Genomic DNA, 24494 nt, shown 5'->3' with positions numbered 1-24494 from the left:
TGCAGCTCTCTCCATAGCTCCTGCTGGGTAGCCTCAGGCAGAGGCTAAATTAGCACTTCCTTAGAGATCCAAGAGCCAGTGTACCCAGTGGTCAGAGTGGGACCATCCAGATTGCTGCTCCTCGGATCCATAAAGGACACTCAAAGGGCAGACTCCGTGAGCACCAAAGCCCCACTGAAGCAAGTCTTGCCCCCAAGGGGTGTTTCCAGCACAGTTCTCCCACCGTAGACACAGCTGATTCTCACAGACAACTGGCCTGGAGGTCAATTCCTCCCAGTGATACCAACAACAATCAAGGCTTAACTATAACAAGACTGCGCACACAGCCCACAAAGGGGTGCACCAAGAGTGTCCGCCTCAGGTAATTGGGGAGGCTGAGCCACTGGGCCCTATAGGACACCTAGCACAGAAAGCCACTTTATCAACACAGGGAAGCAGCCAAAATGCAGAGACAAAGAAACAGATCACAAATGACAGAAATGGAGGAAAGCAAACTCCTGGATATAGAGTTCAAAACCACGGTTATAAGGTTTTCCAAGAATTTTCTAGAAACCGCTGATAAATTTAGTAAGATCCTCAATAAGTCTAGTGAGACCCTTGAGGATATGAAAAAGGACCATCTAGAAATTAAGCATACACTGACTGAAATAAAGAATATTATACAGCCGAAACCGGTTTGGCTCAGTGGATGGAGCGTCAGCCTGCGGACTGAGGGGTCCCGGGTTCGATTCCGGTCAAGGGCATGTACCTGGGTTGCGGGCACATCCCCAGTGGGGGATGTGCAGGAGGCGGCTGATCGATGTTTCTCTCTCATCGATGTTTCTGACTCTCTATCTCTCTCCCTTCCTCTCTGTAAAAAATCAATAAAATATATTTAAAAAAAAAAAAAAAAGAATATTATACAGAGATTCAACAGCAGGCTAGAGGATCACAAGAATCAAGTCAAAGATCTGAAGTACGAAGAAGTACAAAACACCCAACCGGAAAAGCAAAATAAAAAAAGATTCCAAAAATATGGAGATAGTGTAAGGAGCCTCTGGGACAACTTCAAGTGTACCAAAATCCGAATTATGGGGGTGCCAAAAGAAGAGAGAGAGAGCAAGATATTGAAAACCTATTTGAAGAAATAATGACAGACAACTTTCCCTACCTGATGAAAGAAATAGACTTACAAGTCCAGGAAGCGAAGAGAACCCCAAACAAAAGGAATCCAAAGAGGACCACACCAAGACACATCATAATTAAAATGCCAAGAGCAAAAGACAAAGAGAGAATCTTAAAAGCAGCAAGAGAAAAACAGTTACCTACAAGGGAATACCCATAAAATTGTCAGCTGATTTCTCAGCATAAACTATGCAGGCCAGAGGGAGTGGCAAGAAATATTCAAAGTGATGAATAGCAAGAACCTGCAACCAAGATTACTTTATCCAGCAAAGCTATCATTCAGAATTGAAGGTCTGATAAAGAGCTTCACAGATAAGAAAAAGCTAAAGGAGTTCACCACCACCAAACCAGTATTATATGAAATGCTGAAAGATAGTCTTTAAGAAGAGGAAGAAGCCGAAACCGGTTTGGCTCAGTGGATAGAGTGTCGGCCTGCGGACTGAAAGGTCCCAGGTTCGATTCCGGTCAAGGGCATGTACCTGGGTTGCGGGCACAACCCCAGTAGGAGATGTGCAGGAGGCAGCTGATCGATGTTTCTCTCTCATCGATGTTTCTAACTCTCTATCTCTCTCCCTTCCTCTCTGTAAAAAATCAATAAAATATATTTTAAAAAAAAAGAAGAGGAAGAAGAAAAAGGTAAAGATACAAACTATGAACAACAAATACACATCTATCAACAAGTAAATCTAAAAATCAAGTGAATAAATAATCTGATGAACAGAATAAACTGGTGAATATAATAGAATCAGGGGCATAGAGAGGGAGTGGACTGACTATTCTGAGGGGGTAAGGGGTGTGGGGGATGCGGGAAGAGAATGGACAAAAATTGTACATCTATGGATGAGGACAGTGGAGGGGGCCGTGGGGTAAGGGCAGAGGGTGGAGTGGGTGGAAGGGAGCTACGGGGGGGGGGGGGGAGGAACAACTGTAATAATCTGAACAATAAAGATTTAAAAAATAAATAAATAAATAGGGAAGCAGGTTGTTTACCACAACTGTAGAAGTGATTTTTTTTCCTGAAGATATGGGTAAACAACTCGATTTAACAGCCTTTGAACGTGGGATACATACATATACCCTGAGTGGCCAGATTATTATGACCACCTGACGTTTGTAGGCAAATTAGCTATACCCTGCATTGTACAGAATATGGAAGCCAAAGGCCTGTTCAACACCTTTGCTGTCTGCAGTTACCAAGATAAAATGTCTCCAATTAGCACAGGAACACAAGGATTGGACAGTCGAGCATTGGAAAAAAGTCATATGGTCTGATGAATCACGTTTCCAGTTGCATCATACAGATGGCAGAGTGAGAATTTGGAGGAAACAGCATGAAAGCATGCACCCCACATGCATGAGTACAACGCTTCAAGCTGGTGGGGGCAGTGTTATGGTTTGGAGCATGTTTTCCTGGCATGATTTGGGCCCTTTAATTTGTGTGGAACATCGTCTGAATAGCACAACATACCCAAGTATCGTTGCTGATCAGGTTCATTCTATCATGTTGATGGCGTATCCCAATGGAGATGGCTTCTTTCAACAAGACAATGAGCCATGCCACGGTGCTTGTATTGTGCAGGGGCGGTTTCAAGAACATGAGGGAGACTTTACCTTGCTTAGGTGGCCTCCACAATCACCAGATCTCTATCCAATTGGGCATTTATGGAATGAAGTTAAAAGAGCCATCAGGCAGCTGGTTCCACAACCATCAAATCTCACAGAACTGGACAGTGCTATTCATCAGGCATGGTGTCAGATTCCTCACATCACCTTTCAACATCTCGTGGAGTCAATGCCAAGAAGAATCACCGCAGTACTGAAGGCAAAAGGTGGCCCGACGAAGTACTGATGTGGTTGTTATTATAATCTGGCCACTCAAATTCAAATATATCCCAGGTTCAAAGGCTGTTAAATCACATTGTTTACCCATATCTTCAGAAAAAAAAAAATCACTTCATGGTAAACAACCTGCTTCCCTATTTATAATGGTCTGGCCCTCTAGCAACTTCAGCATGAAATTATAGCTAATTTGCCTACAAACGTCAGGTGGTCATAATAATCTGGCCACTGTGTGTGTGTGTGTGTGTGTGTGTGTGTGTGTGTGTGCGCGCGTGTGTATTTATTGTTGTTTTTAAACTACAAATTGTAGCTTCAAGGTGAACACATGGAGGAACAAGGAAGGTGGCATACCCAAAGTAGGCAGGGGTGCGTACAGGAGGCAACCAATTGATGTGTCTCTCCCACATTGATGTTTCTCTCTCTTTTTCTCTCTCCCTCCCTCCTTCCCATCACTCTCTGAAAAGTAATGGGAAAAATATCCTCAGGTGAGGATTAACACACAAAAAAGACAAGAGCCTGGCCAGAGTGGCTCAGTGGTTGAGCATTGACCCATGAACCAGGTCATGGTTCGATTCCTGGTCAGGGAACGTGTCCAGGTTGTGGGCTCGATCCCCAGTAGGAGAGTGCAGGAGGCAGCCGATCAATGATTATCTCTCATCATTGATGTTTCTATCTCTCACTCTCCCTTCCTCTCTGAAACCAATAAAATATATATTTAAAAAAAGAAATTAAAAAAAAAGAAAGCTTCTTGTCTTGCCAAAGTATTTTCCACTAAAATATAGCATTCTCTATAGAAATTTCTTTTCTAACACGAAAGTGGAATTAAAAGATGAGGAAAATACCCACACAAAATAAAAGAGATGATGACTAACGTGCCCTTTCTTCTGTGGAAGGACTGAAAAGAAGACTGAAAAATATCCACAAATGCCCTGCAGAGACTTGCACTATAGGGAACATGACAATTCTAGAGTTTTCCTTACAGTTTTCTTTCCTAAGAAGTTCTTGTAGATCTTAAGTTGGAGGTCTCAGTTTAAGAAAAAGAGGCCATGCCCTGGCCAGTTTGGCTCAGTGAACTGAAGGGCCCTGGGTTCGATTCCGGTCAAGGGCACGTATCTCGGTTGCAGGCTTGATCCCAGCCCCGGGTGGGGCACGTGTGGGAGGCCAATTGATTTGTCTCTCACATCCATGTTTCTCTCTCTCGTCTCTCCCCATCCCTTCCACTCTCTCTAAAAATCAATGGAAAAAATATCCTTGGGTGAAGATTAACAAAAATAAAATAAATAAACATGAAATTAAATCTATAGTTTAAAAGAAAAAGAGGCCATCAGTCACCAACACATGGACCCTTATATACCTGTCAGTTACAGTGGCCTATTCCCTCCACACCCACCTCATCATCACTGTCCGACGTCTCAGAGTCTGAGGAGGCTGCAGGCTGACTCACAGGCGGCTCCTTCTCCTCAGAGTCACTGCGCTTCCGCTTTGCCAGGGACAAGAGCTCCTAATAGGGCAGAAGTAATCACATGAGTCTTATTCAACAGAAAAGAAATATCCAAGAATAACAAAATGCCCACCCTCCCTACACCTCTTCTACCTCTTTGTGCTTTTAATTGAAGGACATCATCATGGGAACTTTTATCATATGAACACACTGCTAGTACTCCTAAGTGCTAAAATAAATGTTTTCAAAATTGTCCTCTACCTTTTAATGGCAAAATATATGTCTGAAATGCAAAAGTGAATATAAAACTGACCTGAAGTCTACTTCCAAATTGTTACCATTTTCTTTATAAGCTACAAAAGTACAGATTCTCAGGTACTTATTTAAGAACCATGATTACAAAGATAATCCGCTCACTGTTCTTAATGGTATAGCTAACCGATACTCTGAACATCTTCTTACTGTAATTCATAGTAAAATTGGCATTTGTGGGCTGATTTGAATAAGCTGACAAACTACAAGTTTCTGAGGTCGTTTTTTAAAATTTTGAATGCATAAGCAAAAAAAAAAAAAGATTTTTTCCAGTGATAAATCCAGGGTCTGACAACAAGCCACCAATTGCCTGGCCACTACATCAGAACTCTAATTTGATAACCCCAATATTCTTATTCATTACCTCTGCCTTCTCCTCATGATTTAAGAGAGACTAGTAGGGGAAGGATGTGTCACTTAGTAAGGCTACAACCAGGTTTTGCTCTCTCACAGGGTTCCCCTCTGCTGCTACTTCTCCCCAACTCAGCCCAGTCACTTAAAAATGCAACAAAAGAATACTTGCTTTAGTTTTTGTTCTCTGCTAATATCAATACCAGCCCACAATTACACTGTACTTACTAGATGCCTGGTACTTTTCTAACCATCTAACATTTAATCTTCACAACAACCTTAAGGTAACTATCATTATCATTCCCATTTTTTCTTAACAACTATTTATTTATCTATTTGTTTATTTACTTATAATGTAATCATCCCCATTTTTTTAAATATATTTTATTGATTTTTCACAGAGAGGAAGGGAGAGAGATAGAGAGCTAGAAACATCGATGAGAGAGAAACATCGACCAGCTACCTCCTGCACATCTCCCACTGGGGATGTGCCCGCAACCCAGGTACATGCCCCTGACCGGAATCGAACCTGGGACCCCTCAGTCCGCAGGCCGACGCTCTATCCACTGAGCCAAACCGGTTTCGGCATCATCCCCATTTAAAGATAAAAAGACTAAAGAGCAGGAGAGGTTAAGTAATTTACCCAAGGTAACACAGCTAGTACATGATAGAGTCAGAATTCAAACCAGGGTAGATAGAATCCTAGCTCCTAATTCAGGCATGGTTTACTAGTCTAAAACCCTTTTCTCCCTTTTGCTAAAAAGAGAAAACTACAACTAATAAATACTAGTAGCATCATTTTTTGATGATAATGGTGTGATACAATTACAGGTCAAGTGCCAAGATAGATTTAAAAATAATAGACTGCTACAAAGTATGTTTTCTTCTTCCAGTTTCTTTCTATTTTAGGAGTATACCCTCCTTGGCCAGAATGAGAAAATGACCTTCTCAGATTAACAGCTGACATGCTCTCTTTCATACGGAGTCATGAAATGTTACTCTTCTCATTTCATTAGAGGGAGCTAGCACACCAACTTCCTGAAAACGCTGAAGCTCATAAGAACACTCTACTTTTTCATACCAAAACGATTAACTCCTATTGACCAAATGCAAATCACAGCAATATTTGTGTTCATGGTATTTTAAAAAATTGAGGTGTAACTGACTTACAGTACATTTTATCCTTTCTTAAGTACAGTTCTGAGTTTGACAAATAGTTTAAACACTCCCACAATTAAGGCATATGATAGTACCATCATCATCCCAAATATTGGTATTCTTCATATACTTCCCCCCAAACCCCAGCAACCACAAAACTATTGTCTGTCCCTAAGTCTGCCTATCACAGAATATCATATAAATGAAATCATACAATATGTAGCCTTTGAATTGGGGTTATCAATTAGGGTTCTGATGTAGTGGCCAGCACATTGGTGGCTTGTTGTCAGACCCTGGATTAACCATTGAAAAGAAGCCATTGGGCTTCTTAGCATAATGCACTTGAGATTCATTCATGTTGCAGCATATATCAGTAGTTTATTCCTTTTTATTGTTAAGTAGTATTCTATTAAATGGATGTAGCACACTTTGTTTATCCATTTACCAGTTGAAAAACATTTGGGTTGTTTCCATTGTAGAGCAATTATATGTTCATGTACAGGTTTTTGTGTAAACATTAAGTTTTAATTTCACTTGGGTAAATACCTATGAATGGAATTGTTGAGTTGTACAGTATTTTGTGTCTGGTCTTAACTATTATCTTTCTTCCCATATTACCGTAATGCAAATTTATAAACTTTTACAGAGATTTCTGATAAGTAATCTCTTTCCTGACCTTTGAGGTTCACGAATATACCAGAATTCTTTTTTTTTTAATATATTTTATTGATTTTTTACAGAGAGGAAGGGAGAGGGATAGAGAGTCAGAAACATCGATGAGAAACATCGACCAGTTGCCTCCTGCACACCTCCTACTGGGGATGTGCCCGCAACCCATGTACATGACCTTGACCGGAATCGAACCTGGGACCTTTCAGTCCGCAGGCCAACGCTCTATACACTGAGCCAAACCGGTTTCGGCTATACCAGAATTCTTTATAACAGGTTGATACCAACTCATTATAACAGGGATTTGGATACACTATCAATCAAATTCTTCTCTGAAACATTAACTATTACTGTCTACTGCATGTAATTAAAAGTTACCATAACTTAAAGTGTTAAGATGTTAGTGCTGTCTTTCTGTTAAAGACGTTCCACTCCATACTAAAAACCTAACAAATGGCTCTCCTTCATCAACAAACAACTGCATCTGATAGGTATAGTCTCTCCTCGTATACAACATTAAATACTATATTAACAATAATATGGAGACAGCAAAGTCCTTCTTAACAGTGTGGAAGATACCCTTTCCACAAGTTGAGAATTGTACAGAAAGCTACTGGGGGAACTCATGGCAAGGCTACTTATTTATTTATTTAATATATTTTTATTGATTGCAGAGAGGAAGGGAGAGGGAGAGAGAGAGATATAAACATCAGTGATGAGAGATAATCATTGACCGGCTGCTTCCCGCACACCCCACACTGGTGATTGAGCCCGCAACCCAGGGTTGTGCCCTGAGCAGGAATAGAACCATGACATTTTGGTTCATAGGTCAATACCCAACCACTGAGCCACACCGGTTGGGCGAGGCTACTCTTTTTAGTTAAGTCCTTTATGTTATACTGAGGGCTCATAGTACAGTTGAACAGACAAGTGTGCAATGGAAAGGTCTTTCCAATAATGCATACATGAAGAGACCATCAGATTTGCTACCGTAGGGTTGACTTATCCAATGTCTGTGCTCAAAAAAAGCCCAAACCAATGTAAAACTGATTCTTGCACAGGGGTAGGTCCATCTGAAGTTCTCTCTTGCCTGCCTGCTTCACTGTGCCACACTGATTGAGACAATGTTTCTGTGTGTCCAGTGGTTCTCTCTCACCATCATCCCTGTATTTCATCTTCACCCAGTAAAGTGTCCTTATTTATTTATCTCGGCATTCCTCTAGGGCAGTGGTTCTCAACCTTCTGGCCCTTTAAATACAGTTCCTCATGGTGTGACCCAACCATAAAATTATTTTCGTTGCTACTTCATAACTGTAATGTTGCTACTGTTATGAATCATAATGTAAATATCTGATATGCAGGATGGTCTTAGGCAACCCCTGTGAAAGGGTCGTTCGACAGCCAAAGGGGTCACAACCCACAGGTTGAGAACCGCTGTTCTAGGGGAATGGCAGTATAGAATGCCAGCATGGTATATTAAATTTAAGCTGAACTTAAAGTTCTGCTTAAAGTAATGACAATGCTCAACATACTATCGGTATGGCTGTGTAGGATGCCATACCTGGCTTCTAGGGCAGTTTCATTGCTTAAAAGCCATATTTTACATTAAACTAGACTGCCAAAACTGAGACCCTATAATTAAGCTAGTCTGATTGAACTAAGGTAATGTTTATTAAAACAATGCTATTTTGGTTAAGATTAGAATTCTAATCCATCAATATGTGAAGACTTAAACCTTAAGATTTAATTCCCCCACCTATTATTCACAAATAGTGTGCTTTCTGTGATGTCATATCAGGATCAAACTATAGTAGAGCAACCTAGCTCCCTCTTACTTACTTAAAGAAAATTAAATCTCATCTCTTTAACCAAACCTCCCATGGCCACATATAAGTGGGACACATATTTTATACCCTAGAAAAAGAGAATAGAAATTCATATGGACAAAGCTGAGGTTTTCATAGCCAATTAACATTCGGGCTCTTTTTTTACTTATTCATTCCACAAATCTAACTAACGTAAGTAATTACTAGAGTGACCAAACATCCTTGTGTGAGCAGGACTGTCCTGGTTTTAACACTAGAAGCCGTGCATTCTGGGAAACTCCTCAGTTCCAGGCAAACCAGTATCTACCAGTATCTCCTATCTACGAAGCACTGGATAGACAGTCATGAAGAAAAGATACAAAGGCCCAGATGGAGTGGCTCCGTGATTGAGCCTCGACCTATGAATCAGGAGGTCATGGTTTGATTCCTGGTCAGGGCACATGCCTGGGTTATGGGCTCGATCCCCAGTGGGGGGGTGGAGGGTGCAGAAGGCAGCTGATCAATGATTCTCTCTCATCATTGATGTTTCTCTCTCCCTTCTTCTTTATCTCATGGAATTTAAGTAGTGGGGACATACAATAAACAAGTAAAGAAACAATTATATCTAGTGATAGTATTAAGAAGGAAGTGAATTGAGTGAATGGGAAACTTATCTGTGATAGGATGACTGGGGAGGTTTCTCTGAGACAATGGCATTTAGGCTGAGGCTTTGGGAGAGGAAGGAGGGATGCAGTGTTTTGGACAGAAGTCTCAAGTGGAATAGCTACGGCCCTGAAGCTGACAATAGCTTGGTTTAGCCAAATACCTGAAAGAAAACCAATGTGAATGGGGCTTAGCAGGCAAGGAGAAGGAATGAGGTAGGTTAGAGATAAGAAGAAACCAGGTCATTCTGAAGTTTATAAAACAGGACTAGGAACCTGGCTATTATTTGAAGGCAATGGGAGCCATCAAATAGTTTTAAGCAGGGGAGTAACTGTAGAAAATAGGCCTCAGTGATCCATCTCCAACATAGCCAACTTTTAATGGAAATAGTTACTGAATTTCCCCAGGCCCAACAGAATGTAGGGCAGAGGGAAGCTCACTGGTGGGGCTACGAGCTGAGTGCACCTTGTCACTTTACCCCATGTCCTCTGGGAAGGTCTGAGACTAGGGCCAAGAGCAGCCCTAACAGGGCCCTCCCTGAGCTGCAGGGAGGTGACTGGGGGAGGTGGAGGCAACTAAAAAAGGCCTCAGCCCAGTTTTTTTAAATGGCCCAATGGGATATAATAAGACCTAGGTGACGTATGAGGAAACAGGTGATCCCATAGTACTCAGCCAATGAGGTACCAGAGGAGGGACTGAATAAACAGGCTGTTTGCTGCCTCAGAAGTGCCTATACAACCAGACGGACACATTAAAAGTCTTGTTTTCGCCACACTTCTGTCTCTGAGTCTGTTATCTGAATTCAGACCGGTGAGCATTTCTCACTTAACCATCCCCGGAAGGTTTTAAAAGAGCAGTCTGGCTGACAGAGGATCGGACTGGAGGGGCCGGGTGCAAATGCAGAGAGGAGAGTCAGAGGAATCCACAGCGGTATCATCAGCGTGGATGGTGATCTGGCCAAGGTAAGTAACCACAGGAACAGAGAGAAGTGGGAAGACTTAGAGGAAAGAGTAGTAATTCAGAGGTTTAAATTTGAGATTTCATATCTATTCTTTCATATCAAAATTACTGAGCCTTAGCCCACTTTGCCCAGTGGTTAGAGTGTCAACTCTCGGACTGCAGGGCCACAGAGTTTGATTTCAGTCAAGGGCAGGAACCTCAGCTGCAGGCTCCAGTCAGGGTGTGTATGGGAGGCAACCAATCGATGTGTCTCTCTCACATCGATATTTCTCTGTGTGTGTCTCTCCCCCTCCCTTCCACTCTCTCTAAAAATCAATGGAAAAAATATCTCAGGTGAGGATTAACAAAAATAAAATTTAAAAAATTGTTGGTAGAGGAACATGTTTCCAACAGAGGAAGACATTGGTTACTTTTCAGGAATAAGGAATGGAACCATTCTATAAGTATGTTTTTGGGACATAGGGGTATTTCTGTTTTGTTGGAACTTTTTCAACAAGAATGTACTATTTTTATAATAAAAAAATTAAAACAATGAATATATAATAAAAAACCCCTTCTAAAGTAATTATTCCAAAGCGGCAATATAATAATCCTTTATATTTCACACGATTGGCACTAAAAGTGGGAACTTGCCCTTCAGATTTCCAGCAAAGTATTTATAATTGTAGATAAAATACTGAGTTACATATTTATATAATACAGAATTGCCCAGCCACCATGGCTCAGTGGTTGAGCATCTACCTATGATCCAGGAAGTCATGGTTCGATTCCCAGTCAGGGCATATGACCCGGTTGCGGGCTTGATCAATGATTCTCTCTCATCACTGATATTTCTCTCTCGCTCTCTCTCTCTCCCTTCCTCTCTAAAATCATTAAAAATATATTTTAAAAAAATAAAGTAAAAATGCAAAGAATTGATAAAATAAAATCAGTTTTCAACCCATTCAAAATAAAAGGTATATAAAAGTTTTTTAAATTCTACTACTATTACTGGTTTTTAATTAGCTTCCTCTTCTAGTACACTTTCTAACTAATACACATTTTTACTCCTTAAAGAAGGGATTTTATTACAGCAGAGGAGCTAGAGCAAGAATCCCCAAACTGACAATATCCCTTATCTCTATAAGTGATCCTGTTGTAACCAGGTTAGAAAGCTTGGTAAGTAGCAAAAGATTTATTATGTGCCTACTTTGTGCCAGGCAGGCATTATGGACATCTCATAGACAACTTTAAACTCTACAAAAGTAGGAGTGAAGTCATGATCTTCACCTTTACTCTTTTTATTTGATCCTCACCTGAAGATTGTTTCCATTGCTTTGCAGAGAAAGTGAAAAGAAGGGAGGGAGAAAGAAACATCGATGTGAGAGAGACACATCGACTGGTTGCCTCTCCCACGCACCCCAACCAGGAGTGGGAAGCAAACCCACAACCCAGGAATCGAACCCATTACCCTTTGGTGTGTGGATCGACCCTCTAACCACTGAACCACACCTGTCAGAGCATGATCCTCACCTTTATTTATTTATTTTTTCTTCACTTTTAAACCTGATCTTCCTCCAGGGTTTCCTATCTCATATCATAGCCTCCTCGTTCTCACCCCAACATTCATCCAATCAGTCAAGTCCTCTCAGTTTATATCCTGAATATTATGTCCAATCAAATCTACTTTCTGTTGTCTCTATAACTAACATACTAATCCAAATCAGGCATCCATTCAACAAATATTGACAGGTTGTCTGCTTCGTGCCAGACATTATTCTAGGTACAGGGATACTACAATGAACAAATAGTTGCCCTGGCCGGGTAACTCAGTTGGTTAGAGCCTTGTTCCCATCCACCAAGGCTGCAGATTTCATCCCTGTTCAGGGCATATACAAGCATCAACCAATGATTGCATAAATAAGTAGAACAACATATCTATGTGGTCTTCTTCTTCTTCTTCTCTCTCTCTCTCTCTTTCTCTCTCTCTGCCTTCCTCTCTAAAATTAATTAATAAAAATTTTTCAAAAAACACACACACACACACACACACACACACACAACACAAACAAATAAATAGTCTTGCCCTCCTGAAGCTTCCATTCTAGCGAAGCTTCTCTCATCTGGACTCTTGCCACCTAACTGGTGCCCCTTCTCCAGGTTACTATCTGCATAGCAGCCTGGGCAAACTTCATAAAAGGCAAATCTTAACACCTCTTCCATCTTAAAATCTTTCAATGGTTTCTCATTACCTTCAGAATAAAGTCCAAAGTCCTTAACATTGCCTACACTGCCAGAAGCTTTAAACTTTCTTTTTTGCTTTTTTCCCCTTTAAACTTTTTAACCCTGGCACACTGTACATAAATTATACCTCATTATCCAGTATACATGTACATGCATGTACATGAAACATGTTTCACAAAACAATACTTATTACTACTAGGTCTGACACACTTGATGTTTTCTATTAGGTTCAACTTCATTTCTATTTTTTTTTTAATGTATAAATATTTGATTGATTTACAAAGAGGGAAAGGGGTAAAGAATTAGAAACATGGATGAGAGAAACATCGATCAGCTGCCTCCTACACGCCTCCTACTGGGGACCAAACCAGCAACCAAGATACATGCCTTTGACCAGAATCGAACCTGGGACCCTTCAGTCCGCAGGCCGAGGCTCTACCCACTGAGCAAAACCGGTTAGGACTTCCTTTCTATTTTTAATGCTGGCTGTGACCCACTAAACTGGGTTTTCCATCCTCAGAGAGTCATACAGCAAGCTACTTCTACAGCTTCATTTGCACCACTCTCTCTACAATTTCAGTAACTGTGCTTCTTTCAGTTTCATGAGGGTACTAGGTCCTTCCTGCTTCAATGCTTTTGTACATGTTGGTCCCTCAACCATGAACACTCAACACTTCCTCGTACTTGTCAGTCTCCTAATCTCCTTCTACCATATATTTCAGGTCTCAGTTTAAATGTCACTCCCACCAGGCTAATATGGGATCCCTGGTCATGCTCTCACAGTACCCTTGCTCTTCCTTCATACAGTCTACAGTGAAATGACTCTGAGCAATGCCTGCCCCTGCCCCTCCCTCCCACTCGCTCTCACTCCCCTCATTTTATCTTTCTGTCTAAGCTCCTTGGAAACAGAAACTTCTATTTTGTTCACCCAGTAATCCTAGTGCCTTGCACTGTCCAACACATTTGTTGAAAAATAAATAATCTTGCCCAGCCAGTGTGGCTCAGTGGCTGAGCATCAACCTATGAACCAGGAGGTCACAGTTTGATTCCCAGTCAGGGCACATGCCTAGGTTGAGGGCTCCATCCCCAGTAGGGGGCATGCAGGAGGCAGCCCATTGATGATTCTCTCTCATTGATGTTTCTCTCTCTCTCCCTCTCCCTTCCTCTCTAAAACGAATAAAAAATATATTTAAAAATAAATAAATAATCTCTGCCATTGGGGCACTTATAGTCTAGGAAGGGAGCAATAAGAACACTAACAGACTGGTGTCAAAAGATGGGTTTTGAATTTTTCCTAAGAACCTCCCTGTTAAATTATGAAATGAGTTACATGCAACATTAGATGCAACATTATGACACAAATGAAAAACTTCACAAGTAAACACTGACACTTCTCACAAGTTCAGCCTAGACTTTAAATTCTGCTCCAAAAGAAGAAGAAGAAAAAGACTATATTAATGAGAAGCACAGCTTTTAAATTTCCCAACTTTAATGGAGAAGGTTTATGGAAGGTACTTTATAACATTGACATTTTTTACATATAATGTCTAAAAATAATTCCTAGAAAATACTTAGGGGCTCTATTTTTCTCAAAGACAATTTTAACTATTGCTACTTAAAGTAGGATGAGCAGAGAGAAACAGGACATGAAAACTTGATCACTATTTTAAATAAGAAAGGAAATTATTAAATAAAGGATGCCAATATGGGATCCAATATGTGCATGCAGCTCAATTTTTTTTTTCTTGAGGAAGGCAGAGTAAAGTTTTTATAAATGTTGTATTGATCTGAATAGAGAACTGATTTCTTTATTACCTTGGACACTTTTCATTTTCTAGGATCCACTGCATAAAATAATGCCATAAAAAGTGACACATTATCTCCACGGAGGCACATGATGGAGTAAAAAGCCTAGGTTTGTCATGAATTCTGTTTTGTTGTGTGTTTTTTTTAAAATATATTTTATTGATTTTTTACAGAGAGGAAGGAAGAGAGATAGAGAGCTAGAAACATCGATGAGAGAGAAACATGGATCAGCTGCCTCCTGCACACTCCCCACTGGGGATGTGCCCGCAACCAAGGTACATGCCCTTGACAGGAATCGAACCTGGGACCTTTCAGTCCGCAGGCCAACGCTCTATCCACTGAGCCAAACCGGTTACGGCTGTTATGTTGTTTTTTTCCAAGAGGCACCAAGGACAAATATCTTCATGATTTGTAATTTTTAATGTTGAAGAAAGGATGTGACCAACATGAAAAGTAAGGTTGCTATCAGGTCACATGTTAAAAAAGAAATCCTTCAAATTCTCTAAATTTTGAGTCTTAAAAAGCAATGAAAGTTAAAAAAAATATAAACAACTCCTATTCAGTTACTACATACCTCTTGCCCTCAAGAAAAAAGGCAAAAAAGAAATAGGCCTCAATAAAAAGCATCCCAACAATTCAAATAGCTTCACAGATCCACAAGAACTAGCATCTCTGCCACCTTAAACATCTCTGTTAAATTTCTTCAATTATACCTGAACACATTCTGACTGAGACAGGAAGTTATTTCTCTCCCAAACTACTTAGAGTGTCTCACTAAAAAGATTAACTTGCATCCAGACAGTGGTCTCAGTCATTAACATAAATAAGCACCTGAGCTGTATGTGGTAAAAATGCAATGCCAAGGGTTCTATCCCCTTGAAGGTCTGATTCAGTAGGTCTGGGATGCCAGTCCCTGCAAAGTACATTTTGAATAAGCATACCAGGCAGCTTCTGATATCGGTGATCCTCTTCTCACCACCAGAAAAAAACAGTGCAGAAGGCTCACCTGCCTCACCTTCCATAAGGACCAAGCTGGAGATAATATTTCTGACATAACAGCTTAGATTCCCATCTGGAAAACCCAGAGACAAAGGACCTCTTTACTAACTGTGCTCCACTATCTCACCAGACACTCAAAGACTTGTCACAGTTTATTCTTTTTCACAAGGACAATACACAAGACAGCAAAAACGATGCTATATCCCCAATCAAGACCCAAAACTAGATGGAGCAGCCCAAGGCATCTGTTAGAAGAGCCCAGAGTATATTAGTTTTGTTCTGAGAATTCTTTTTTTTTTTTTTTAATTGATTTTAGAGAGGAAGGGAGAGAGGGAGGTGAAGGGAGAGAGATTGAGAGAGAGAAAAACATCTATTTGTTGCTCCATTTATAGCCATGTGTTCACTGGTTGATGCCTGAATGTGTCTGGGGATTGAACCCGAAACCTTAGCATATGGGAACAAGGTGCTAACCAACTGAACAATCAAGAAATGGCGCTCTGAGGATTCTTAAAGAACTCCAAACCAGGCTGACTTTGAACTTCTACTAATAGTTTCTGGTGAAAACTTCTGGCGGGCAGAGATCTTTCTCTGATTCTCTGACAGCCTGGGACAGTGCTGAACAGATAGACTGAAGGCATTGGTGCCTCTCTTAGGATGTGCAGGGAAAGAGAATTCTGATCTGGTTCCCATCTGATAAGAGAATGTCAGTGAGTGCCTGAAGAGGAGGAAGCTTTAGGTATTGCCTGTCTGGCATGGCTCAGTGGTTGAGCATAGACCTATGAACCAGGACGTGACTGTTAGATTCCCGGTCAGGGCATATGCCTGGGTTTCAGATTCAATCCCCAGGAGGGACACCGACTGAAAGCAACTGATTGATGCTTCTCTCTCATCTCTCTCCGCCGCCCTTCTGCATGTCCTCAGGTGATGATAAAAAATAAAAATAATGGCCCAGATGGTTTGGCTCCCTGTTTAAGCATTGACCTATGAACCAGGAGGTCACAGATCAATTCCTGTCAGGCAGGGGCCCAGGTTGCCAGCTTGATCTCCAGTGTGGGGCGTGCAGGAGGTCGCCTATCCATCGATGATTCTCTCTCATCATTGATGTTTCTATCTCTCTCTCCCTCTCCTGTCCTCTCCGAAATCAATAAAATATATTTTTTAAATGTATTAGGTATTACTTGCACATTTCATGCTAATTTCTTTTTACAAATAGATAGTTGGGTTTAAAATTGCAATCCCCTCCAACTCCAATTCCTACTTCAGAAAAGTTCTGTGTGGATCTGCCTACCACAAAAGGAAGATCTCCACACATTTCATTTGTCAGATTCTGTGGGAAATCACTAAGGACAGAATAATTGGGATAATTTGCTTAGTTTATTCATCATCAGAACAGATACCTTAGGAGTGCTTTCCCAAGGAAGCCCTGAATAATCTTTCTAATTGGTTTATCAATTTTCTCTAAACCAGTCAAACATAAATTGTAGCAACATGAAAAATGGCCATAAAACATTCTCATTTTGCAATATGAAAACTTTAAAGACTAATAGATTAAGTTGGTAAAATGGAAAGAGTATATGCCTTGTTGTCATGCAGGTCTGGGTCCAAGTTCCAACTCTACCACATACAAGTTGCATAAATCTCGCTAAGTTACTTCTTCAATCTTCCCTTTCTTCATATGTAAAATGGGGAAAATGATACCAACTTCAACATAATTTGAAAATTTGACAATGTAAATAAAACACCTAATTAAGATGGTCAGTTTACCCTAAGCACTATGCAAATGGTAGCTGATGCTATTATTTACAGTATCTACATTTCTACATTGGAAAATAGCAAAAAAAGAAAAAAGGGTTCTAATTCTTCTAAGCGTTAGTCTAAAATTATCAACTGGCCCGGCCAGCATGACTCAGTGGTTGACCTTCGATTTATGAACCAGGAGGTCACGGTTAGATTCCTGGTCAGGGTACATGCCTGGGTTGCAGGCTCCATCCCCAGTGTGGGGTGTGTAGGAGGCAACCAATCCATGATTCTCTCTCATCATTGAAGTTTCTATCTCTCTCTTCCTCTCCCTTTCTGAAATCAATAAACTACATATTTCTTAAAAAACAAAATTATAACCAAATTTTACGGTCATGAATATTTTTTCCCCTGGCTGGCATGGCTCAATGGTTGAACATCCGTCTATGAACCAGGAGGTAACGGTTCTATTCCCGGTCAGGGCACATGCCTGGGTTGCTGGCTCGATCTCCAGTGTGGGGTGTACAGGAGATAGTCAATAAAACATATTTTTTTAAAAAAAAGAATATATATTTTTTATATCTTTACAAATTTCAGGAGCCTTTCAGTGAGAATATTTTCAACTTACTTTTCAATTCTTATCCCAAAACAATTCTGATAGTTCTCCAGAGGCCTTTTCAAAACAGCCCTCTTTTCTTCAACATATCTCCTGCCCCTCCTCTTAAAGTCTTCCTATTTCATGCTCTAATATTTTAGTCCTGAGATCTCTGGCCTAATACAAAGGACCTGCACCAAATCATTTATACAAAAGCTTTATTTGCAATGCTTATACCAACATTCTTACAAATACTTGATCCTTACAATAGCCCAAGTAGATATACAAGGTCTAAGTTACATCTAGATTTTACAGTTACGACCAAAGATACATCGCTAGAAAACAGCATAGCCAAGCCTATAACTCAAATTTTCAGATTCCAAGTTCAGCACTTTTGCGGACTCAACTTATAAAGCTACTACTCCTTGCATGTTTTCTTCATATCATTTATTCACAAAACATTGGCGGGGGGGGGGGGGGAACCCTCTTTGTATCTCCTGGTATCACTACAGTACTGCTACAAAGGACAGCTTCCTCCCTGCAGTATTTTCAAACAATCCCAACCATTAAAACCAAAAGTTGCTTTCAATAGTTCCTGCACAATCTTCAAGTAAGAAAGAACTCTAGGATGCTTCATGAAAACGGCCAAGAGGCCCCGGCCGCAGTCCCTCCACACCGCCCTATATTTCTCCACCTCTGCCCTCTTTCCTCCTCCTGAGTTTTTTTCAATCTGACATCTCATCAGGGGCCCTCTCAACCCGAACGACCATAGTTGCCAAATACTAGATTCGTGCGCGCAGCTAAGTCTTCCTCGCCAAGCACCGCGGAGGTTCTCTGGAACATTTAGGGTGTCGCCCCTTTTCTCCGTCCACACCCCTGTCTGAAAAACTTCACCCGCACCTTCTTCGCCACCCCACCCCCAAAGCCCCACGCTCACCCCTTGCACCTCCTCCAAAACCTCCAGCCTCCTGGGTTGGCGGGCGATACTTCCTATCTCTCCTGGCCCAGATCGCCTGGCCTGCAGCCTGCCGCCCCGATCTGGACCCAGCAGATCACGGACCCCTCCGGTCCCCCGAACCCGAGGCCCACCAGCCCGATCCCTGCCCCGCCTCCCCGCCCAAGGCGCCAAGTACTCGGGGCTCCTTCTCCAGGCCCCGGCCGGACTCCGAGGGCCCCAGGAGCTGCGGGGAGAATAGGAAGGAGGCGGCAGCAGCGGTCAGGGCACGGGGCTGGCCGGGCGCTAGGGACGGGTGACCCCGGGCCCGGCCGGCTCCCAGCTCCCGTGGCACGGACTCAGCCCGCCCGCTCCGCCGGCCCGCGCCTTCGCGGCCTGCCCTCACCTGATCCAGGTTCTCGTCGCTGCCGCTGTCCTCCGTGTCCGAGTCGATCACCACGCGGCCTTTCCGCTTCTTTACCATGGTGGTTCCCCGGCTCCCACGCCGGACGCCGCCCGGACTCCCCTCTAGCCCGTCTGCCAGTGGGACAGCCACTGCCACTGCCACCGCCGCCGCTGCCGCTGCTCGACCCACACAAAGGCGACCGCGCATGCGCGCTCCGCTCCGCCCCTGGCCCCGCCCCCCGCTCGGCGCACGCCGTTCGCCGGCTCTCGGCGCCCCTCCCTGCCCCGCCCCCGACGTAGCGTGAGAGGCGGGGCCCAGCACCCGGCGTGGTTCCCGGCAGTGGATCACTTTCCTCCACCCTGCGCGGGGTCTTGGAAGTCCTGGGTGTGTTTCCGCTGCGGGCTCAAGCTTGATGGGCTGCCTACCTGTCGTGGACTGGAGCCGCCAAGCATCTGGGCCCTCTCTGAGGAGCCTTTCAACTGTCCGACACTGATGAAGTGGCGAGGGCGACGTCAAGGGCTGCCCTTCGGGGAGGCACGCGTCTCCCGGACTCTGCCGAGGGCACCCGTTGGGGAATGAAGCTTTCCTGCCTAGGCTGTGCAAGTGACAGCTGAGCTGGGACCTGGAGGATGCATCTGAGTTACCCACAACAACCGTAGAGGGAAGGGTGTGCTTAGCAGAGAACCGCGTGGGCAAAAGCCGTGATAATAGAAAAAGCTGGGTTCAGGGAACTGAAAGTGTATTATGGCCGAGCAGGTGGCAGGGAGTGTGGGAATAAGGCGGAGGAAGGACACAGCGGCCACGTGCAGAGTCTGATAAGCTGTATTAGTAAGTATTGGAAGATTTAAACAGAAGAATGACGTTATTCGATTTGTGTTTTAAAAAGATTACTCTGCTTCCCCAGTGTGGTGAGTGCGCTAGAAGGCAGGGAGAACATATAGGCTGTTGGTATCATTTTAGCAAGGGATGATGGTGTCCTAAACGAAGGAAAGAGCAGTAGAAATGGACGGATAATTTGGAAGTCGGAATTACCAGGTCTTGGAGATTAGCTGGGAAAGGAGTAAAGTGAGGTCGCAGACATAAATGACATGCAGGCTCTGGCATAGGAAGCTGGTGGTCCGTGTGCCCATCATCAAGATAAGCAACACATGTGGGAGGAGGTTTCAGAAACTGGTGTTAATGGGAAATAAGTTCAGTTTCATGCCTGTTGAGTTTGAGGTCAGCTGATTAAAAGGGCAGCTCCAGAAGTCCTTTCTTTGTGGGATTTGGCATATAGAGTAGGGAGCATAAACAATAACAAACAACTTGACATCTTCTGAAAACTTTTTGGAGTCCATTAATTCATTATTCTGGTAGTGAACTTGGGAATCAGACCACAGATTTCCCTAGCTGCCGGAGGCTGGTCCATCCTTGTTGCTTGACACAGTCGCTGCAGGGAAGAAACATCTGCACAGCTTATGTTTCAAGGTACCTGGCATATACGGCATACTGTTCTTAATACGTTTGCTCCCCCTTTTTTTAGCAGTATGTGTTACAACCAGGACCACCTCCCTGAGAAAGGTTGTTTCCCCAGGTGGGGATTTTTCCCTGGAGTTAGGGATTAACAGGACTAAGGAAGAGAATAAATCAGTAAAACCCCCCCGTGTTACAGAAATACCATGTACTGCTTATGAAGAACTTGGACTAAGACTGTTGGCAATAAATTTGGGACTTGTTGGGCCACATCCCCAGAGGTCTGCCTACCAGGGAAAGCACCAAAGCCTATACCCCTGGAGACCCACTGACACAGGGCAGTCCCAGGAAAGGCAAGCAGCGTGGCTGGGAGGACATAACCTTTACTGGGTAGGAGATTCTCCTTCAGTCACTTCCTTGTAGCTTATCAGTAGAGCAGTAGAATAGTGACCTTGGAATAGTCCTTATAATGGAACACAGAGATTAACCTAGACAAAATCAACAGAACTAGATAGAGACAGGATTTTTGGCAAAGGTCAGATGAGAAACTATGGAAATGAAACAAGAAACTGTAGAAGGTTACCCAAAACATACCATGATGTGATTATAGAGGCATGCTTATAGGATCAAATGGTATAAATACAGATGTAACAGGACAATAAAGAGAGAACCTGGCTATGCTGATCAACTGAATGCTGTCTCTGTGTCCTGCATTCCTTCTTCGCCGACTCCGTCCACACCTTTGGGAACCCCTGGACCTGCTGGGGCTGGACCCCAACATTTGGACCCCAACATTTGGCGTCTCGAACACCTAGGCATTACTGGGCAGAGGCAGGCTGATGAATTCTTGGTCTTTGGCCCCCTTTTCTGTCTAAATTTTATTTTCTCCAGCAGGTTTGCAGTACATATCACAAATGTACCTACCTTAAAAATAGTAATAAAAAAATATGTCATACATAGAGACATCCCTGGAACTAGATGTCCAATTTGCTACCAGTTAGCTTAAAAAGGTGTTCAGGATTCAGGTAGAAAAAAACAATAAGGCTCAGCTACCGCTTTTTTCCAAAGGAGTTGTACTAAGATGTAACCCCTAGACTTCCTACCCCCAGCATATCCTTGGAACTGCGACCATGGACAAGATGACCCAAAATGACCAGGCCAGCTTCTCCATTTCTAGCCAGCCTGAAGCCTGGTGCCCTTCTGTGAGGTGGAATTCTCCTTTTAGTGGCCCAACCATATCTTTTGTTTTTTTTAATCACCCGAGGATATTTTTCCATTGATTTTTAGAGAGAGTGGAGGAAAGAGGGAAAGACAGAAATATCTATGTGAGAGAAGCACATCAATTGGTTGCCTCCAGCATGTGCCCTGACCAGGGCCCAGCTGGGACCAGGGAGGAGCCTGCAACCCAGGTATGTGGCCTTGAGGCAATTGAACCTGGGACCCTTCAGTCTATCCACTGAGACAAACCGGCTAGGGCCCAACCATCTCTTAATGTGTTCAGGGTCTAAAAACTTGCTCAGATCCGAAATTTGGCCAAGGATGGTCACTTTTTATTGGGACAACTGCCCTCAGCCCTCTTATCACCCTTCTGATTGAAAGCTTAGGAGTACCCTTGTTGGCTTCCCATCTATTTTGACAATGGGGATGTTTATTGTGTTCTGTTAGCCATTTCCATAATTCTCTGAGGGTCAGGCCTTCTTGGCTATAACTCTGACCTTTCTGCTCATAATTGCATCTACCTGGCTTCTGGCAGTTAAGTGCTGCCACCTGGCCTCTTGTTTCAAAATCCTATCACCCCATTGTTACTGCCTGAGTTTTATAACAGCCTCACCTACTGCTGTATAGGTGAAGTACCATTAAACTTATAGCAGTGGTTTTCAACCTTGGCTGCACATTAGAATCACCTGGGAATCTTTTTAAAACCCTGATTTCTGGGCCTCATCCTCTGGAAATTCTGTTTCTTTGTTACTAATGTTGTAGCCCCACCCCATAACAATGAAATAGAATTTCCGGAGGATGAGGCCCAGAAGTCAGGATTTTAAAAAGATTCCCAGGTGATTCTAATGTGCGGCCAAGGTTGAGAACCACTGACTTATAGTGATACTGGTGCACCTGTTATTATCACATTCCTTATGGCCTTGGTAAACGGAGTATCCTTTTTGTCTTCCCATGGAACATAATCATTTGGTGGGATTTCTGACCTTAGATAGTACATCCAGTTTGTTGTGCTTACTTTTCAGCTTTTTGGGTTTTTTTTTTAAGATATATTTTTATTGATTTCAGAGAGTAAGGGAGAGGTAGAAAGAGACACATCAATGATGAGAGAGAACCAGTGAGCGGCTGCCTCCTGCATGCCCCCTACTGGGGATGGAGCCTGCAACCCGGGCATATGCCCTGACTAGGAATCAAACCAGGAACTCCTGGTTCATAGGTCGATGCTCAACCACTGAGCACACCAGCAGGACATGATCCTTTGTTTTGAAGCTCATGTGGACTATACAGTTTTCCATGCTTCTCAGAGCCACTCTAGTAGTAAATTTACACCATTTCCCGAGGTCCTTGCCAAAGTGATAAGTCCTGTATCTCAGGAGAATGCTTCCAAATCAGTAAACTCTCCCTAATCCAATTTTACCTTCTGGTCCCCTTGATCAAGCACCCTCAGAATCCAGTGTCTTGCTCTTCTCCCAACTGTTGCCATTACATGCTTAGCTAGTTCTTGCAACTCCTTAGTGGTATAGTCCCTTTTCTCCCTCATCTGGTCCAGTATGTCCCCCACTGGGTTAAGTAGTGTTTTAATCCTAGTAATTGGCCTGTGTCCAGGAGGACGGTAAGGGCATATGTTGAGGAGGGCACAGGCAGCCTTACAGGGTACAGGCCTCTTCACTGTCTGGTAGCAAGAGGAAATTTCTAGATGTTGAGGCTTTTCTTCAGGTTTTGAGGATTCAGGAAAGTAAGAATTCAAGATCTTCAGTGGCATCAATCAGATAGCCCCATCCCAAATGTCATGGTCGCATTACTAGGGCCTTGGTCTTGGCTTAGCTGACCTGCCTGGCTTGGGAGTATAATCTTACTAGAGTTCAGACTACTCTGATGATTATCCTGGGCCTCAGCTTTTCCTGCCTCCCACTGTGGGTGTTGAACCCCTCTTCATATGCTATTAAGGGGACCCTCTGGCTTTCATACTTGACTTTCAGTAACAGTGGACGAATTCCATATTATAGTTACTACTAGAGGCCTGATGCATGAATTCATGCACAAATGGGGTCCCTTGGAGTGGCCTGTGGAGATTGGGCCCCAGCTCGTGCCCCAGCTTCACAGCCCCACAGCCCCGCCTGGTACCCCACCTTAGCCTGGCATTACTCCCTCACCTGCTCCATCATCTGGCCTGAGGGGTGATAGATCAGGGCCAGGGCCCCACCCCCTCAGTGCCTGGGAGCCGGGTGGCAGCACTGCCCCCTCACCCCCTCCGCCACCACTGGTCACTGTCTGCAGGGCTATCAGCATGGCAATCGGGCCCCCTCTCACACCTGCCTTGGCCTGGTGCTGCCTGCTCACCTCCTCCACCTTCCCACAGTGGTCCCGCTCTTGTAGGGTCCATCAGGGCCAGCAGTGCCTCCACTGCCCATGGCTGTCAGCACCTCCAACACCTGCCATGTTCTGCGCTGCCTCCTGGTGGTCAGCGCCTAGCAAGTGGTTGAACTCCTGGGAGGGGAAAATTTGCATATTAGGCTTTTATTATATAGAACTAGAGGCCCGGTGCACAAAAATTTGTGCACTCGGGGGGAAGGGGGGTGTCCCTCAGCCCAGCCTGTGCCCTCTCGCAGTCTGGGACCCCTCGGGAGATAACGACCTGCTGGCTTAGGCCTGCTCCCAGGTGGCAGAGGGCAGGCCTAATCCCTAGGTGCAGCCCCTGGTCTGGCTCAGAGCAGGGCCGATTGGGGGGTTGGGGCACCGCCCCCTGTCACACACAGAGCAGGGTG

At 43.5% G+C, this 24494-nt stretch overlaps 1 protein-coding gene across 3 annotated transcripts in view; it reads right to left on the bottom strand.

Annotated features, from left to right (window-relative positions):
* The window catches only part of RTF1 (RTF1 homolog, Paf1/RNA polymerase II complex component), a 63019-nt gene extending 43735 nt beyond the window's left edge, over window positions 1-19284 (bottom strand). For 2 of the 3 annotated variants that reach the window (XM_036297903.1, XM_036297913.1), the window contains exons 1-2: window positions 19063-19284; window positions 4394-4504 (exon numbers count right to left, since the gene is read on the bottom strand). In XM_036297903.1, the coding sequence (XP_036153796.1) occupies window positions 4394-4504; window positions 19063-19269 (318 nt within the window). In that variant the 5' untranslated portion in view covers window positions 19270-19284. The remainder of the gene's footprint in view (window positions 1-4393; window positions 4505-19062) is intronic. The other variant, XM_036297923.1, reaches the window with a different exon arrangement.
* Window positions 19285-24494: the final 5210 nt, after the last annotated feature.

This window comes from Myotis myotis, unplaced genomic scaffold (assembly GCF_014108235.1).
Source record: "Myotis myotis isolate mMyoMyo1 unplaced genomic scaffold, mMyoMyo1.p scaffold_m19_p_1, whole genome shotgun sequence".
Classification (NCBI taxonomy): Eukaryota; Metazoa; Chordata; class Mammalia; order Chiroptera; family Vespertilionidae; genus Myotis; species Myotis myotis.
This window is presented reverse-complemented; position numbering and strand designations above follow the sequence as displayed.